The sequence below is a fragment of the Microtus oregoni genome, unplaced genomic scaffold, assembly GCF_018167655.1.
Source record: "Microtus oregoni isolate MIOR12 unplaced genomic scaffold, Mior012 000012F_ref0000307, whole genome shotgun sequence".
Lineage (NCBI taxonomy): Eukaryota > Metazoa > Chordata > Mammalia > Rodentia > Cricetidae > Microtus > Microtus oregoni.
Window position 1 is genome coordinate 23,778,891 of NW_024543071.1, and position 18,222 is coordinate 23,797,112.

The window sequence follows — 18,222 nt, forward strand, 5'->3', positions numbered from 1 at the left end:
CCTCCTCTTCCTCTTCCTTTCTTTTTTGTGAGGAGGATTGAACCCAGTCTCCTCCGAAGGTGCTAGGCAAGTCCTCAGCGCTAGTGTTAGAGCGATTCTTTTTTTTAAAAAAAAAATATTTATGTATTTATTATGTATACAATATTCTGTCTGTGTGTATGCCTGCAGGCCAGAAGAGGGCACCACACCCCATTACAGATGGTTGTGAGCCACCATGTGGTTGCTGGGAATTGAACTCAGGACCTTTGGAAGAGCAGGCAATGCTCTTAACCTCTGAGCCATCTCTCCAGCCCCTAAAGCGATTCTTAATGAGATGATGCAGGGTTTCCAGATGCTGAGAGTAGGCTTGTAGGTAGGGAGGTGGGAAGCAAGTCCTACAGAGGAACTTAGCTTTGCCAAACTTTTGAGTTACCCGAGGGCAGGTGTTATCTCTTCCTTATTCTGCATCCCAGGCACAGGGGAAGTAAGCGCTTGCAGTTTTAGACTTGGAGATCCTGGCAGGTTTGATGGATGAGGCAAGAAGTTCACCTTGGCAGATGAAGGCATCACCCTCCGCTACTTAGACAGTTCTAGGCCATTCTGGGCAACATTTAGCCATCTCTAAAAACAAGAACAAAGAGAAGCTCAAAGAAACGCCCCTAACGACTTGGAAGAAACATTTTGAAAGGATGTGGGCATGCCTCTTAATGCCCTGTCCCTTTAGAGTCACCCCCATGCTAAGTGCTGAGCATGGAAAATGGACATATCATGGATAGTCCTTCTTTTAAGGAGCTCAAAATGGCTGACCTATAAAGGAGCAATTATGTTTCAGTGTGGTGTTCCTGTAAGAGCATTCAAACAGCAAAGCCCCTAAAGATAGCAAGTTCCCCAGAATCCAGGGTCCCAGACTGTCTTTAGTGGTAGATCTGTGCAGAGCTGCAGAAGGAAAAAGCCAAGAGCTAAATGGAGAAAGAGTTGGGGACGTTAACTGTGAGGGAAGTTGCCTGGCAGCCTGTGAGGACTGGTTGCTCAGGGTGAGGCATGATGACACTACACCCTGGTTGCTGCAGTCTGACGAGCACAGGGGCTGCTCACTGTCTGTGGCTGCCTGTCGTGCCTCACGCATTGTTGGCAGCTGAGGAGCGGAGCCTCCACATTGCCAGGCACTCTCCAGCCAGTGTCTACAGCCTGACCTCCCGAGCGCTGTGCCCACTGATTGACAGATGAGAATGCCCGAGACCTGTACATGCTCTGAAGCACTGACTCACTTAGCACGTTCTCCAGGTCTGGTGTTACAGCCGCAGACTGTGATTGGTGCTCCTGGGCCACGATGGTGCCTATTGGCACCTAAATGAGCCCACCACCAGTTATAACTGGAATTCCATTCTGGCAGGGCAAGGTGTCCTTCTATGACTGCAAAGGCTGCTACCTGGCAGCATCTAGGCCCAGTGACATGAGACATGAAAGACCACCAAAGTGGGTGAGGACAAGATCTTTGCCCTGTAACATCTGGACCCGGGTTTGCTGCAGGTACCCAACTAGAGGAGCATGTCCATGTTCCAGAACATGGAACTCTTGACTACTCATAAAAAAGAGACTGAGACTGACCAAGATGCTTTGAGCGCACCTTCTGCATGTACAGTGGCAGGCGCTGGGTGCTAAAAGCCACCAGGGGTATGCGTAGCAGTTTGCTGTGCACCAGGAGGCCTGGTGCTACTTTGACATCACGTGGTGATGGCTGGTGCATCACACCGCGGCATCCATGGGAAGTCTGTGACTGCCGAGAATGGGCAGCTGACTGTCCCAAACAGAGATGTAGGCCTCTTCCCCACAAACCTGGCCAGTAGTCCTGTCTCTGTGTTCCATAGGAAATGTGTTCTTGACTGCCACAAAGTCACAGGAACCTTGACCACCAGCCACTGAGAGTGGGTGCTAGCACTGTTTGCTTTATTTGGGCAGCTCCTCCAGACAGTGTCATATATAGGCATCCAGGACCCCACTGTGGTTCTCTTAAGGTAGCACCCGTTCACCCACCTGTAATAGTTCCAGAGGAAAAAAATTCAAATGGATTTTTCTTCTTCTGCCTACTAGAGTCTTGTCTACAACTAAAACTTTCCCATGGTAACTTTGATGTTTAGGTTTCACTGTTGAACTTGAGCAGGAAGATGTAGTTAGAGTGGCTTCAACTAGACAGAACAGAATAAAACAAAATAATGTCTGCAAAAGATGGGAGCTGGAAGGTAGAGGGTGTGTGGTTGGAGGGCTGTATATAAACACACAGGGTATCGACAGAGCTGTGTCCTCCCATTGACCCTGTCCTAGAGAGTTGGCTTTCCTAAGCTGGTCCAGGAATAGATTATCAAGGAAATGCATTGTAGAGCCAGGGTCGTGTGGGGAACTTAGATGGTAAAGCAAAGAAGGAGTTGGGACTTGGCTGAAGCATGAAAATGAGCAGTTTGTAGGAATGGATACCTTGAGCTTAGACAGGAGCTGCTGAGAAAGTCACAGAGTGTGAATTTGAAGGATAAACACGGTCAGCCTCCAGTTTCTGTTCTTCAGTGAGCTGTTCAGCTTTGTCTGAGGAAGAAGACAGTGTCTTAAATGGTCGTATTTCTTCCATGTGAATGAGCTGAAGGAGATTTTATTTGCTCTGATCCTGACTGGCCATGTGTGCGCTTCAGGCTACATCGTCTTCAGTGGACCTCGCCGAGCCAATGGCATCCAGGGCTTACGCTTCATCATCCAGTCCGAAAAGCCCCCGCACTACCTGGAAAGCAGAGTAGAAGCCTTCTTACTCACCATGGAGAAGGTCATAGAGGACATGACGGAGGAGGCCTTCCAGAAACACATTCAAGCATTGGCCATCCGTCGACTCGACAAGCCAAAGAAACTCTCTGCCGAGTGTGCTAAATACTGGGGGGAGATCATCTCGCAGCAGTACAATTACGACAGAGGTAATGTACAAAGAGCTCCACTGTGGCCCGTGAGTGTAAGATCTGAGAGCATCAAAACCATTCTATGCGGTATTTGTCTCGTAGGTCTTTGTTTCAGCATTGATTTGGCAGCGTGGTGGGATGGCAAGTCTTTAAAAAAAGAATGTTTTTTGGAGAGATGATGGCTCAGCTGTTAAAAAAAAATGTTTTTAAAAAATTATTACTTAGTTAATGTAACAACCATTTCCTGCTAGAAACTGTCTTCCCCAGAAGTAAAGCTGGTCTCTGTCACATTAGCCCCCCTTTCTGTCCTGTCAGTGTAGCCTGAGACTCTAGCACTGGTCCATGAGCATCGTCTCCTTGATATGACTGGGGGAAGCATGCAGAACAAACATCCAGACAGCAAGGGCCTCCCCTGCACAGTTTAGGAATCTCCAAAGATCCCCACTGCTTTCAGATGTGAAAGAGCTATGCATTGGAGCGTCCTGTGTGTCTGATTCCATTCCCGTTTCAGTACAGAAGGTTAAGCCAGGAAGCCTAAGCACACTAGATGTCAGGAGACGACGGTTTTATTCCTGGCACCACCAAGCTGACAGTCTCGACCAATCACCTTTGTTCCTCACTTTCCTTACCTGTGGTTTTTGTTGTTGTTTGTTTGTTTTTGTTTTGTCTTACTATTGAGACCAGGTCTTACTACACAGCCTTGGCTGTCCGGAGCTTGCTCTGTAGACTGGACTGGCCTCAAACTCACAGAGATCTGAGTTCTGCCTGCCTTGGCGTTTCTTTTTTTTTTTCTTTTGTTTTGTTTTTCAAGACAGGGTTTCTCTGTAACAGCCCTAGCTGTCCTGGAACTAGTTCTTGAAGACCAGGCTGGCCTTGAACTCACAGAGATCTGCCTGCCTTGACATTTCAAGTGCTAGAATTAAGGGCTTGCATTACCTTGCCTGATCTTCACCTGTGGTTTTTCTAGCAGTTGGATCTGCTCATGATATTGATGGCTACTGTGCCTGACATCATTTGTCATATGTCACCTTCTTGGTTGTCATTATAACCGTTCTAAGTGGCCGATCCCTTTGATCTCCAGATAAGGAAACTGAGGGTTAGAAACTCAAAGTGACTGGTTCCCGAACCAGGTCTTAACTACTGTAGCATAGGCAATTACTTTACTTGGCATCTATCCCCTGCCTACTTAGCAGATGGTGGCTTTAAAATGTGGATACCTGGGCTGGAGAGAAGAGCAGCAGGTGTCTTAGTCTGAACTGGATCCCGAAAACCCACAGGTGGAAGGAGAGACCCAGTCAAAAGCTGTGCTGTGACCTTTACAGACACACAAATGAAAGTAAAAGTTTTTAAAATCATGGCTACCCAACAGGCTTAGAGTGAAATGTATTGCTGTTCAGTGCAGTATTTTAGACTATTTAATGTAAAAATATTAATAAATTTTAAATTAATAATAAATTAATAAATTTTTCCTGGTTACCTTTTCAGATAACATAGAAGTTGCTTATTTAAAGACGCTTACCAAGGATGATATCATCAAGTTCTACAAGGTCAGTGCATTTGTTGTCTAGATTTTATTTTATTTGCTAATTAGTATTTGTGTGTTCGATGTGTACTGTGCGGGTGCATGCATGCCGAGGGCAGGGCAGCTTGCAGAAGTGGCTTCTCTTCTACCATCGGGTCCCGGGTTGTCAGGCTTGGCAGCAGGCGCCTTTTCCCAGTGAGCCATCTCATTGGCTCCTGAGTTTGGGTTCATATGAGCTACTTGCTGTGCTGTGTATTGAACTCGCTCACCCTGGAGGTGTGTTTGTAGAGTTAAGGATTTGACACTTTGACCTATTACCGTTAGATATAGTCCTCTCTATGCTTCAAAGGCCGTAATGGCTCTGCTGGCTTCCAAGCCCCCATTTCCAGGCTCTTTTTCTGTCTTCAACTTCTACCCTGCTGTTGAAACAGCACTGCCGAGCTTTTCAGTGGGCAGGGAGAGTCCTTAGTTCATTGTCTACAGGGCAGCAGCAGGAGCTGGTACGGTCTCTGGCTACACTAGGGCTCAGGGGTCCCGCCCCCACCTGTAGCACGATGAATAAAAACCCAGAGACAGATAGATATTGGGGTTCAACCTGAAGTTCAGAAAAGCAAAACAGCCAGCCACTGGCTCTTACCTCTGCCTCAGTCTGAAATAGCGATCCTGTCTCCTCCCATTTTATTAAAGGCGTGCACCGTTGCCACCTGGTTTCTATGGGAAACTAACGTATGCCATAGAGTTCAATTCTTAGCAACCACATGGTGGCTCACAGCCATCTGTAATGAGACCTGGCACCCCCTTCTGGCATGCGGGCGCACATGGAAGGAATGCTGTATATATAATAAATAAATCTTTAAAAGAAAAGAAAAGAAGGGCTTGGTAAGGAAATGGCAGCCAGTGTGAAATTGTTTCAGGTTGACAGTACACGGTGAAGAGGGCTCAAGAATAGAGCTTTGATGTCAGGTGTGGCGGCACACACCTTCAGTTAAAGGGGCATATGGATGTAGCTCTGGATGCTCTAGAACTACTATGTAGACCAGGCTGGCCTCAAACTCACAGAGATCCTCCTGCCTGCCTCCCGAGCACTAGGATTAAAGGTTTGTGCCAGCATCACTGAGCTGAGACCCTGTGGTCGTTGTTGTTGTTTGTTTTTAAAAAGAATCTTTGGAAGCAAACTTTTTACTAGAATAAGAAGTTCTCAGGCAAGGCATTCCATGGTACTGGATGCAGGCCTGGAAGCTTCTAAAAGGATAAGTCAGAGCAGCCTTGGGAGGCTAGTCCAGGCTCTGTCAGGGCTGGGGGGGGCGGGCAGGGTAGGACTTGCTACACCACAGCAACAAGGCTTCCTCTTAAATGCCCAGGACCGGTTTTATGATAATTGTCCTCACAGCTGTGGAGTGGTTTGGTTTGTCTTGTGTCCTTTCCCCTCTGAGAAGCAGACACGTGCCATCGGCTAAGGCACCAGGGGAAGCTTCATCCCAGCGATTATTCCTTTGGTAGTAGCAATAACGGTCCAGCGTTTGGGAAAGGTCAGGAGCTAGGAGAAAGATGTGCTGTAAGCAAAGGGAATCCCTGGAAGGAACCTGGAGACACTAGGAGCGCTGCATCATGACCCTTGCAGAGAATAATGTGAGTGCATGCGGGAGACTGCCACATACAAAGAGGACTCAGCAAGTGTTAGAAGCCACGGCTTTACCAGCAGACCCCTGGTACAGAATTTGAAAGTTCTTAGAGATCTAACAAGGGTTGTGATTGTCCTGAGTGAAGATCACTGGAGGGGTCAGCATAGTGGCGCAGACCTATGGCCTTAGCACTGGGTAGGCTGAGACAGGAGAATTGTAAGCTCAAGGCCTGCCTGGGCAGCATAGCAAATCACTCAGTTCCCTTGGGCTTAGCTTCCTCATCTATAAAATGGGAATAACTCTTGGCCGTGCTAGGGGTGGGTATAGCCCCATGGTAGAACATCTGCATGGCATGTATGAGGTCCTGGGTTAAATTCCAAGCATCACAAAAAGAGAATTAAGTCTTGCCTGCCTCCTGGAATCTTATAAAATCATGTGAGGGTAAAGGAAAGAAAGCTTCCTTTTGTACCTAACGTGGTGACTGACTCTTCAGATCCTCAGAGAGAACTTCACTCTTAACAGCCTAACAGGGTGACCTTGGTTTTCTTTGTGTTTAGGAAATGTTGGCCGTGGATGCACCAAGGAGACATAAAGTATCCGTCCACGTTCTTGCGAGGGAAATGGATTCTTGTAAGTATTGGATGCTGACCTTCTAAAATTTCCATTTCTAATCCAATATTGAGCCATATGATGGCTGTCCCTTACCATAGTCACTCACCTTAAAGAGCAGCAGAAAGTGAAGATATAAACAGAATGTCCTAGGGCAAGGTCTGCTCTATTGAAGCAGAAGTTGAGGCAGAGAGGAATGGAATGGTGGAGAAAGCCAGTACCGGTTGACAGTACCAGTCTGGGCACCATCTCCAAAAGTGGCTGTAGGGAAGGTCTGCAGGTGGGCTCACCTGCATAGTCCTCCTCTCTGGCTTTCCCAGGTAGTCAGAGCCTCAGAGTCTAATCAACTCAGATCTGAGCACTAGAGCTGCAGAGGCCCAGGCTGTATGGCCTTGGTGACATCAACATAGAGCCAGTGCTGGGACAAGCACACAGACCCAGGCTGTATGGCCTCAGTGACGTCAACATTGAGCCAGTGCTGGGACAAGCACACAGACCCAGGCTGTATGGCCTCAGTGATGTCAACATTGAGCCTGTGCTGGAACAAGCATACAGACCCAGGTTGTATGGCCTCGGTGACGTCAACATTGAGCAGGTGCTGGGACAAGCACACAGACCCAGGCTGTATGGCCTCAGTGACGTCAACATTGAGCGGGTGCTGGGACAAGCACACAGACCCAGGCTGTATGGCCTCAGTGATGTCAACATTGAGCCTGTGCTGGGACAAGCACACAGACCCAGGCTGTATGGCCTCAGTGATGTCAACATTGAACCAGTGCTGGGACAAGCATACAGACCCAGGCTGTATGGCCTCAGTGATGTCAACATTGAGCCTGTGCTGGGACAAGCATACAGACCCAGGCTGTATGGCCTCAGTGATGTCAACATTGAGCGGGTGCTGGGACAAGCACACAGACCCAGGCTGTATGGCCTCAGTGATGTCAACATTGAGCCTGTGCTGGGACAAGCACACAGACCCAGGCTGTATGGCCTCAGTGACGTCAACATTGAGCGGGTGCTGGGACAAGCACACAGACCCAGGCTGTATGGCCTCAGTGATGTCAACATTGAGCCTGTGCTGGGACAAGCACACAGACCCAGGCTGTATGGCCTCAGTGATGTCAACATTGAACCAGTGCTGGGACAAGCATACAGACCCAGGCTGTATGGCCTCAGTGATGTCAACATTGAGCCTGTGCTGGGACAAGCACACAGACCCAGGCTGTATGGCCTCAGTGATGTCAACATTGAACCTGTGCTGGGACAAGCACACAGACCCAGGCTGTATGGCCTCAGTGATGTCAACATTGAACCAGTGCTGGGACAAGCATACAGACCCAGGCTGTATGGCCTCAGTGATGTCAACATTGAGCGGGTGCTGGGACAAGCACACAGACCCAGGCTGTATGGCCTCAGTGATGTCAACATTGAGCCTGTGCTGGGACAAGCATACAGACCCAGGCTGTATGGCCTCAGTGATGTCAACATTGAGCCTGTGCTGGGACAAGCATACAGACCCAGGCTGTATGGCCTCAGTGATGTCAACATTGAGCGGGTGCTGGGACAAGCATACAGACCCAGGCTGTATGGCCTCAGTGATGTCAACATTGAGCCTGTGCTGGGACAAGCACTCATGCTTGCAGCAAGCAGCTTGGGAGGACCTGAAAAGTGTGCTGAGGGCTTGGTGTGGTTTATTTTTCAATGAACTAAGTCTAGCTTAGATTTCTTGAAAATAGCTCTTGTTGCAAGTGTGAATAAGGCATGAAGCTTTGGTTTCCTTACAGGTCCTGTCGTTGGAGAGTTCCCCTCTCAGAATGATGTAAACTTGTCAGAAGCACCAGCCTTGCCACAAGTAAGAAACATTAGACAGGGTCTGAGGACTTCTAAAGCAGCTCATTCATCAGAAACCTTGGAAACCTAGCGGTTCAGGTCTTCTCAAACGCCCCATCACTCAGCCTCTGCCTTTGTCTGCCTTTGCCTCTGTTTTCTTTTGTTTTGGGGTCATGTAGCTCAGGCTGACCTGAAATTCACTATGTAGCTGAAGCTGGCTTGAACTCCTAATCCTCCTGCCTCTACCTCATAATAGGTATGCAAGTACCTCTCCTTCTGTGTTTGCCTCTGGTCTGGACTGTCTCTCTCTGTACCAAGTCATCTCCAGCCATGTCTTTCCCAGATTTGAGTTACGGAATGAGAATGTCTGGCCCTTTCCATGGTGCCTCTTTATTTACTTACAGGGTGAGAAAGTGGGCAATGTCATTAGGCTTTTGCTGGGTGTTCAAGTCAGCCCGTGCATGTCCAGGTGAAAGCCAAGAGTTCCATCTACCATGGGTCTCTACAGACTCATTTGTGACCCTCTGACCCAATTTGAGTCTATGGGTATCTCCTTATTGTAAACACCACCACCTCCCCGCCACCTCAGCCTACCCCCAAAAGCTGATATATTGTTTAATCTAACTTTTATGTAACACACTAAAGAAAACTTTTTTTTCTTCCTTTTCAGCCTGAAGTGGTTCATAACATGACAGAGTTCAAGCGTGGCCTGCCACTGTTTCCCCTCGTGAAACCACATATTAACTTCATGGCTGCCAAACTCTGAAGAGAGTGGATACGTTCCTGTGTCTTCTGAGGCCTGGGAAAGCAATCTTAACCACTTGAATAGTTTCTGGCTTGCTATTAGAGAGACAAACAGAAAAGAGTTATCAGACATTATTATATAGAAATGTTAAAAACCCAAAGTAATAAAATTATAAAATCTTATAGATGTAGAATATTTTTAAAATACATGCCTCTTAAATATCCTAATTTTTTTCCTTTTTAGTCCTAAGAGAAATTCCCCTACATTAACTGTTTAATATGAAGAAGGATATCCCAACAGAATCTTTCTTCCTTATTCTGTAAAATAGTCACTTGTCTCCAGAAAACAATTTTTTTTCTAAAAGGCTTCAAACCATTTAGAAATGATTACCTTTTAAAGAACCGACCCTCAAGTCGGCTTCCTGTTTGATAGTTTCCTAAATCAACAGAAAACATTACATTTGGCAGATAATGCACAAAGCAATGCCATGTTCTTTTATTAGTGAATTACTGATTATCTAAGGCATGGTTTTAAAGTTTTTATAAAATTTGGGTATGTTTTTTAATCTTCTTAGTCAAATGCTGGAAAGCCCTACAACACCCGATTTACAGTGCTAGAAACACAGATTAACCTTACATCACAATTAGAATTTCTCAGGATTCCTGTGGGTTTTCTCATTGAATTCTGTTGGCGTTTCTGGTTTTCGTAGTTGGTTTGCAGACAGATGCGTGCTTCTGTGTAGAGGGTGTGAGACGTGTCGTGCTCACGTCAGCTGTTGTCACCCCCCCTTGACTCCTGGGGGACATTGCCATCAGTGTGTGAACTAAATCACTGGGAGCAGATGCAAAACCACAACTGCACTCCTAGGCAGCCAGTCTCCGAAAGACTCTAAACTCCCTGCTGCTTCCAGTCTCATCTTGCCTTAAGTGATATTTTTTTGAATATATGAATATAGACATACAGATGATGACTGGAGTGGGCTTTTAAAAACTATTTTTTTCACAGGATACTATTTTAGGTGAAGATGTTACTGTAGATTCAACAGCTGTTTTAAATATTTGCTATTATTAAACCTTGCTTCAAGAACAAGCATGGCTGTTTCCACACACAGGCAATAGTAGTGGGAAGGGCTCCTGTTTGCCCACCGACTCAGGCAAAGTACAGAGTGGCGTTTCCAAGAAACATTTGACTGCCCCACATGACTTGGTTTGCCAGGATTCTCCGCTCTAGAGTCTTGGCTTTTCCCAGCTTACGTTTTCATATTTGCCACTTTCCAAATAACATGGACTTGGGCGGCTGTGGAGGCCGCTCTCCCCGTGGTGCTGCGACTGACCTTTATCCACACGTTTTAAGAGTCTCCTGGTGAGAAACCTGTCCTTGTCTGTCCCATCAGAAGGTGTGAGTCATTCTTTCCTTCTCGTCTGAGCAATTGGCCAAGCAGCCGAGGCTGACTTTGAACTCCTGATCCTCCTGCCTCCACCTCTCCAGTGCCGGGATTTGGCGTGCGCCACCCTGCCCAACGAGACTATGCAGCTTTTCATCAGACTGCAAAGTATATACGAGACAAATCTAAAACTAGTCCTGAGTGTTTGACTCCATCACTGTAAAAGCAAGTAACAGTCTGCTGCCTTTTCTGTGAGCGATCACGTGCCGTTGAGTAACTTGGCTCCTTTCTAGGAGATGGGTACAGTTATAAGCATGTCTTTTGTGTGAGAAAAGGCACTTGAAGAGACCGGAAAACAGTCCCATGTCGTCTTCATGAACCTGCACGTGGTGTTCAGTGTGCTCCCGAGTGTGTGTCACTTGGCATCCTGACGGGTTCATCTCTGTGGGTCCAGGTCATGGTCCATGAACAAGAGCAGACTGCCCAGACAGAGACTGCCATGTTCTCAAGCTTCGCAAGTGAGAGTTGTGAAAAGGTTACGCGTTCCCAGAGACTTTAAGAAGTCTTTTTAATCAGTTGATGTGTAAAAGCATGTGGCACCGCCAGTGTGGCGGGTCCTAGGGTTACCCTGTTTACAATAAATCTCCTGAACCGAAACTGTGTGCTGGATCATTTCATAGCTCGTGTGAAACGGTGCCCACCCTCAGCCTCCCTCGGCGTTCAGCTTTCGCAGGATTTCTTGCTTCTGCTGTTCTGTTGCAGAGAGCAGTGAATTTGTGCATGTTTGTGTCCATACCCATACATGTGCATGTGTTGGTATTGTGTTTGCTGAAGTAGCTTTTGTAAGCCAGGAGCCTCGGTGTGGGCGACCAGAGTTCTGTTGAGCAGTGCCGCTGACACAAGACAAGAGCAAGTCACACAGATAAAAATGGAAGGCTTGATTATTTGTTCTCAAAGAGGTCATAGTTAAAACCCTTCTTCCCAGTGCACACACCCAATTAGAGCCAGAAATTACACTGATTTTACATTAATATTCTAGGAGATACAGAAGGGAACCCTTCCCCACTCAATATTATTTATCATGATAACAAAATGGAGAGGAAAACCAGCCCAGGATTAATAAGAGTATTTTAGGAAGTGTATGAAAATGTCAACAAGCAGAGAGACTGCCTTTATCCCGCTCTGGGACTTTATGAAATAGATACAGCTAGCATTTAATGAAGGAATGCACACATGTCTCCTTGGGCCCTCACGAGAACACCCTCTCTAGTCAGACTGTATGAGGTCCTAGGCAGTGCAGATATCAGCACTGGGAAAATGTGAAACTGTTCATGGGCAGCGTGGTCAGATGGTCATTAGGGATCTCCAGAGGTATGAGCACAAGAAGCATAGGTGATGGACGAGCCAGGTCAGCATTAGCAAACCAACTGTGTATATACAGGCAGCGGAGTTTAAATGCTTCAGTAACTCGAAATATGAAGAATTTCAGGGTAAAGTTACCAGAACATGGAAACTTACATACTAAAAATGTAACCAGATGCAGCTAGTTCTCAACCAGGTTATGGCTGTGCAGGCAGGGAGAACATGGAAGTTACCGAAAGCCTCCAAACAGGGGCAGCATGGAGATTTTATTCTTAGACCTCACAGCAAAACCCTGTCTTGGAAATAAAAAGGGCAAATGGAGTTGCTGTGGTGGCTTATGCCCAACAGGTAGAGGCAGGCAGATCTCTTAAGTTTGAGGCCAGCGTTGTCTATGAAGTGAATTCCAAACTAGCTGGGCTATACATTGAGATCCTGTTTCTAAGAGGGTGGAAGTGTGAACAGAAAGAGATCCTTTTCCACGAGGGTTGCCCTAGAACTAAGGCTGGTCTCCATCCTTGACCCTCCTCCCACCAGCTCCCTCGTGCTCAGATTGCAGGCCATGTGGCTAAGAAGTATGTTCTAAAAGGGGGAATTTAGAGTTCATTTATTTAGGATCCTTAATGGTTGGCACACACAAAGATGGGCCTAAACAGTTTCTCTAAAGTTCACATGGATGTGTCTTGAGATACTGGTACACACTTGAGGTGAGAAACACAAATCCCAGGCTTTCTCCCCAGCTGGGTCTGGCTCTGCATGCCTGTAATCCCAGCAACTGGGAAATCGGAGAGACATGAGAGCCAAGGATAACCGGGGCCACATAGAAAGAATCTGTGTTTAAGAAAACAAACAAAAAGACAAGGAATCTGCCCTGAACTCTTGTGGCACAGCTAAGTGAATATGGATACGTAAGAGGCCACCGCTGGAGGCTGGAGTTAGGCTTTGGCGTCTTTCCCAACAGTTCATCTCCTGGGACTCTGCGATCAACTATGAAATGTTAACTATTTTTAATTTATTTTAAAGTAACAGTGTGTGTTTATGTAAGTGCATGTGTGTCTGTCTGCTGGTGTCATTCCTCAGGTCTTTCCCACCTTTTTTTTTTTTTTCGAGACAGGGTTTCTCTGTAGTTTTGGGGGCCTGTCCTGGAACTTGGAACTACCTCTGTAGACAGAGATCCGCCTACTTCTACCTCTTGAGTGCTGGGATTAAAGGTGAGAGTCTCCACTGCCTGGCTTTAAAAACATCTTTTATGGTCCTGGGGTTTCCAGATTAGGTCATGCTGTCGGCCAGCAAGCCCCATCACACCTTTTAAAAACACAGCTTTTGTTTTTTAATTGTGTGTGTGAGGGGCTACAGCACCAATGTGGAGGTCAGGATAACCCAGGATTGGTCCTCTTTCCACCATGTGGGTCTCAGCAGGTCCTTCTTGCCAGCCACTTTTTTTGCTTTCTTTTTTTCTTTTTTTCACTTTTTTTTTCTTTTAGAGACAAGATCTCACTGTTTATAATAGGCTGGCCTCAAACTCACGGAGATTTGCCTGTCTCTGCCTCCCACGTGCTGGAATTAAAGGCGTGCGCCACCCTGCATGCCTTTTTTTGTAGTTGTTTAGATGTTGGTCTTGGATCCTGTTGGGGTCCTTGTTGAACTGTTCTGGGGAAGGGCGCCATTGATGGTGCAACGCCAGCACTGTCCGCCAGAGGGAGAAAGAACACTTCTCAGTGAAAAGTGCTCCACACAAAACCTGGTTTCAGTGCCAACTCCAGTTTATGTAATAAACCAGTCGGGGCAAAAATGTAGCAAGACCCAGAGGTTGAGGCAGGAAGATTGTAAGTTTTAGTCTAGCTATGACTACACAGCAAGACATCCCCCCAAAAAAAGTAGGTGCAATGATTCTTGGTCCTGTTGTTTGCCCTCCATGAAAATCGCCATTGAAGAAAATGCTAGGAACTGGCTTAAAAATAGCTTGTGGCTACAAATGGATCTTAATTCATCTAATTACGCAAAAGTTTATCTACAGGAATTTTCCATGTTAGGCTGTCAAAAAAAACAGTCCAGAAAAACTCCCTTAAAAATTGGGACCCTGGCTGGGTGGTGGCCATGCACACCTTTAATCCCAGCACTCAGGAGGCAGAGGCAGGCGGATCTCTGTGAGTTCGAGGCCAGCCTGGTCTACGGAGTGAGTTCCAGGACAGCTAACCGCTAACCTGTCTGGAAGGTAAGTGGAGATGGTCAAAGAGATGTAGTTGAAAGTTTGCTCCGTCCTGTCCTCTGCCCCATCTTCCCAAGGTGCAGCGGCCGCGGCTGTCGGACAGGACAAAGGCTGCAGCTAAAGATGGCAGAGAGGCTCAGGAGTCCCTTGGTGACCACTCTGAGCAGTGACTATGGCAGGGGGAGTACGGAGCTATGAACTTAGTTTTGAGGTATGAGAGCCACTGTTGGACAGGCTTCCCTTTCCAGAAAAAATTATTCCTACGCAGTGCATCACTGACATTCACATGTTGGGTTGGGCTTCTGTGTAGGGCGTGTGTACAGGGGGGTGTGTGTTGTGGAGTGCCCATCCAGGACCAGGGGAAGCAAGAGACCGAGCCTTTGAGGGTCCGACTGCCCGAGCCTCGTAGCACAGAGAGGGGCGTGCCTTCCAGAAGCAGTCAGGCCTGCGTGGTGCAACTCCACCAGCAACGTCCTTCCCCTCCCCCACTGTCCCCCATCCCCCGCGAGCTAACAGATGGGAAGAAACTGAATGTTTCACCCCCCCCCCCCATAGAAACCAGACCTTTATGGTAGGCCATCAGGACTGCGGAGGATTGGCCCAAAAGTGCGACAGTCACGCATAAATATACACGCATGCGCACAGCCTCCCAGTATCACTCAACCATGAACCACAGGGAACTTCTAAACCTGGAATACAGGTGGCCTTCTCACCTGGCTCTCTGCTCCTAGGTCTGTCCCCAAGGACACACGCGCAGGTTTTCCTGACGCCCTCTACACCGTGTAGACTTCTACAGCGCAGAGGTGTCTGGCAGCTGCCTCCCTCCTGACAGCTCCAGTCATCTTCCTCTTTCTCCTGGATGTTTGCTTCAACACTTGCTGCCAACTTCAGGTGGCTCCTTTTATTCAGCTTCCTTTTCGTCTGGGAGTGAAAGCTGAGTTTCTGACCTTTGGAACTTGATTTCCAATTCAGTGCTTTATCAAATATTAACAAATATTAATGCCACAACGGGCGTGTTAGCTTTAGGATAGAAATTTGTGTTGGGGGAGTGCGAGAATATCTTTTTATTTTGAGATAGGGTCTCATTGTGTAGCCCTGGCTTTTTATAGACCGGGCTGGCCTTGAACACACAGAAATCAGTCTGCCTTTGCCTCCCAGGTCCTGGGATTAAAGGCGTGCACCTCCACATGTGGCCATTTATTTTTTTAAACTTTATTTGTTCATGTTGTAAAGGACAACTTGTGGGAATTGGTTCTCCTCCCAGCAAGTGGGTCCCAGGGACAGAAATGCAGGTTGATGGATCCCCTTGATTGTAGGGTGAATATCTCATTAAGCAGAATCGTTCAGAGCAAATAAACAAAAACCCCTAGGCTGCTCCCTTATTCTACACTATCCCCGCCTGTGATTTCTTCAGGGTAGGAACCAGGTCAAGTCTCACAGACCATTGCCGTGACCAAATGCACAGACAGCAGGACAGCAACAAGCCAGACAGCCGAGGACAGTGAGACATTACACCAAGACCAGCCCCTTCTGGGCTTAGTGAGTGCATGATGTCATCCCAGCATGCAGGATCTTCCCAGATGCTAACCTGAAAACCAAGTGTCATCGGGTTGTGGTTTCCAATCCCTTTCTCATCTCACCCACTCGGTATCCTTCACTCCTCCCTCCTGGCTGTCAGCCTCTTCCGCTTGGGCTCTGTATTACTGCCAGGCTTCGTACACTTCCTGATTCTGCCCCCTCCATGCTGCCACCAGACAACTCTCTAAAATCTCTGCCTTCTCCCCACCCCGTGGTCTCGTAACTGAAGCCTACCTGGACTCCACTACATGGCCTCCAACTATTGATCTCCCTGCATTTGCTTCTCACATGCTGTGACGCCATGACCGACTCACCATGTGGCTTTTTTTTTTTTGTCTAGAGATTTTCAAGGGGTTTCTTACTTTTTATTAATGAGTTAACCCTAATTAAAAATTTCTAAAGATGTATTGTATGTGTTGTAGCCTTTGCCTGCGTGTATGCGTGTGCACCACATGCATGTAGCGGTGGCAGATCCCTGGAACTGGAATTAGAGTTGGGAGACACTATGTAGATACACCCAGGGCCTCTGAAAGAGCAATAAGTCCTCCTAACGGTCCTGATGGTTGAGCCATCTCTTCAGTTCTGACCCCATTTTTTTTTTAAAACTAACAAATCACATATAGAGGGAACAGGTTTTTTTAATTATTTATTTATTTATTTATTTATTTATTTATTTATTTATTTATTTATTTATTATGTATACAATATTCTGTCTGTGTATATGCCTGCAGGCCAGAAGAGGGCACCAGACCTCATTACAGATGGTTGGGAGCCACCATGTGGTTGCTGGGAATTGAACTCGGGACCTTTGGAAGAGCAGTCAATGCTCTTAACCACTGAGCCATCTCTCCAGCCCGAGGGAACAGGGTTTTTTGTTTGTTTTTTTAGGTTTAAAGCAAAACTGAATGGAAACAAAAACCTCAAATTCCTCGGTTCCCCTCTATTGGAGAGGAGAGCTCAAAGTTCTCCCCTCCCCTGCAGTGTATCAGCGTGCTCTCTCTGTTTCCATCTGGTGCTTGGCACCAAACACAAGGACTCACACAGCAAGTACATCTTCTTCCACTGAGTACAGTAACCCAGCCTAGCTCCGTGGGGACCATAGAAGTGGGTCCGCTCCACCTTGACTGGAGGTCAGAGAGCTTAAGCCTGCACTTGCTCTTTCAAAGTTATTGACAAGAAGTTGGACTTAAGAAGTGGCTACAAAAAAGATATCCTGACCTAGGGTGTTTACTTGAGTTCCTTGGTGTTTTGGATATTAAGATGGTCCATAGAGGTGGATCTACTCCACCTCGACCAAAGGTCAGAGAAGTCAAGCCTATTCCTGCTCCTTCAAGGATATGACAGGAGGCTTGACCCAGGGAGGGGCTGCCTACAGATTTAAGGTGTGGTGGTTACATGTCCTGTCTGAACTTGAATACTTAACTAAAGGCTATAGTTGCTTGATATTTCAAATATTGAAGCAAGAAATTGTTCTGTTAGTCCTTTGTTATGTCAGTACAGTCTTTGGCCTTCTTCCCCCCTTTTTGGATTGGGGCGTATAAGCATGTGGAAAATAAATGTGATGTATTCAGTATTCACTGCATAGCCCTCCTGGTTCTATCCTATGTCTCTGTATTTCTTTCGTATCTCTCTCTGGGCCTCCTACTTAATCCACACGCCCCTACCCAGAAATGTGTGAACCCTGTTGAGGCTGGACCCCGAAAGATGTTGCCCCAACGTGTGGCTACGACACACCTCTAGTACCGGCATCTTCCTCCTTCCATCCTTCTGTCCCAGGTCTTCCAGCTTTTACTTTCCTATAGCATGTATTCTATTACACCTCCCACTCCCTCCTTTTTTTAAAAAAATATTTATTTATTTATTATGTATACAATATTCTGTCTGTGTGTATATCTGTAGGTCAGAAGAGGGCACCAGACCTCATTACAGATGGTTGTGAGCCACCATGTGGTTGCCGGGAATTGAACTCAGGACCTTTGGAAGAGCAGGCAATGCTCTTAACCACTGAGCCATTTCTCCAGCCCCCCACTCCCTCCTTTTTAAGCCTTTTTCTTCTCTCTTGGGCCCCTTTCTAGTCTCTAACTCACTGCCTCAAAATACACACACACACACAGAGAGAGAGAGAGAGAGAGAGAGAGAGAGAGAGAGAGAGAGAGAGAGAGAGAAGTCAGGATACATGTATGGGCCAGGTGGTATTAGCATATTAGCATACATTTTTAATCCCAGCCCTCGGGAGGCAGAGACAAGTGGATCTCTGAGTTTGAGGCCAGCCTGGTCTACAGAGTTAGTTCTGGAACAGTCAGGGCCACATAAAAGCCCTGTCTCTAGGGGCTGGAAAAATGGCTCAGGGATTAAGTGAACTGGCTGTTCTTCCAGAGGACTCAGGCTCAACTCCTAGCACCCACATGACAGCTCACAACTGTCTGTAACTCCAGTTCCAGCTGATCTG

General features: G+C 47.0%; 1 protein-coding gene across 2 annotated transcripts in view; it reads left to right on the plus strand.

Annotated features, from left to right (window-relative positions):
- The window catches only part of Ide (insulin degrading enzyme), a 94,305-nt gene extending 83,021 nt beyond the window's left edge, over positions 1 to 11,284 (plus strand). For both annotated transcript variants that reach the window (XM_041661209.1, XM_041661208.1), the window contains exons 21-25: positions 2,661 to 2,933; positions 4,401 to 4,462; positions 6,617 to 6,689; positions 8,453 to 8,520; positions 9,169 to 11,284. In XM_041661209.1, the coding sequence (XP_041517143.1) occupies positions 2,661 to 2,933; positions 4,401 to 4,462; positions 6,617 to 6,689; positions 8,453 to 8,520; positions 9,169 to 9,264 (572 nt within the window). In that variant the 3' untranslated portion in view covers positions 9,265 to 11,284. The remainder of the gene's footprint in view (positions 1 to 2,660; positions 2,934 to 4,400; positions 4,463 to 6,616; positions 6,690 to 8,452; positions 8,521 to 9,168) is intronic.
- Positions 11,285 to 18,222: the final 6,938 nt, after the last annotated feature.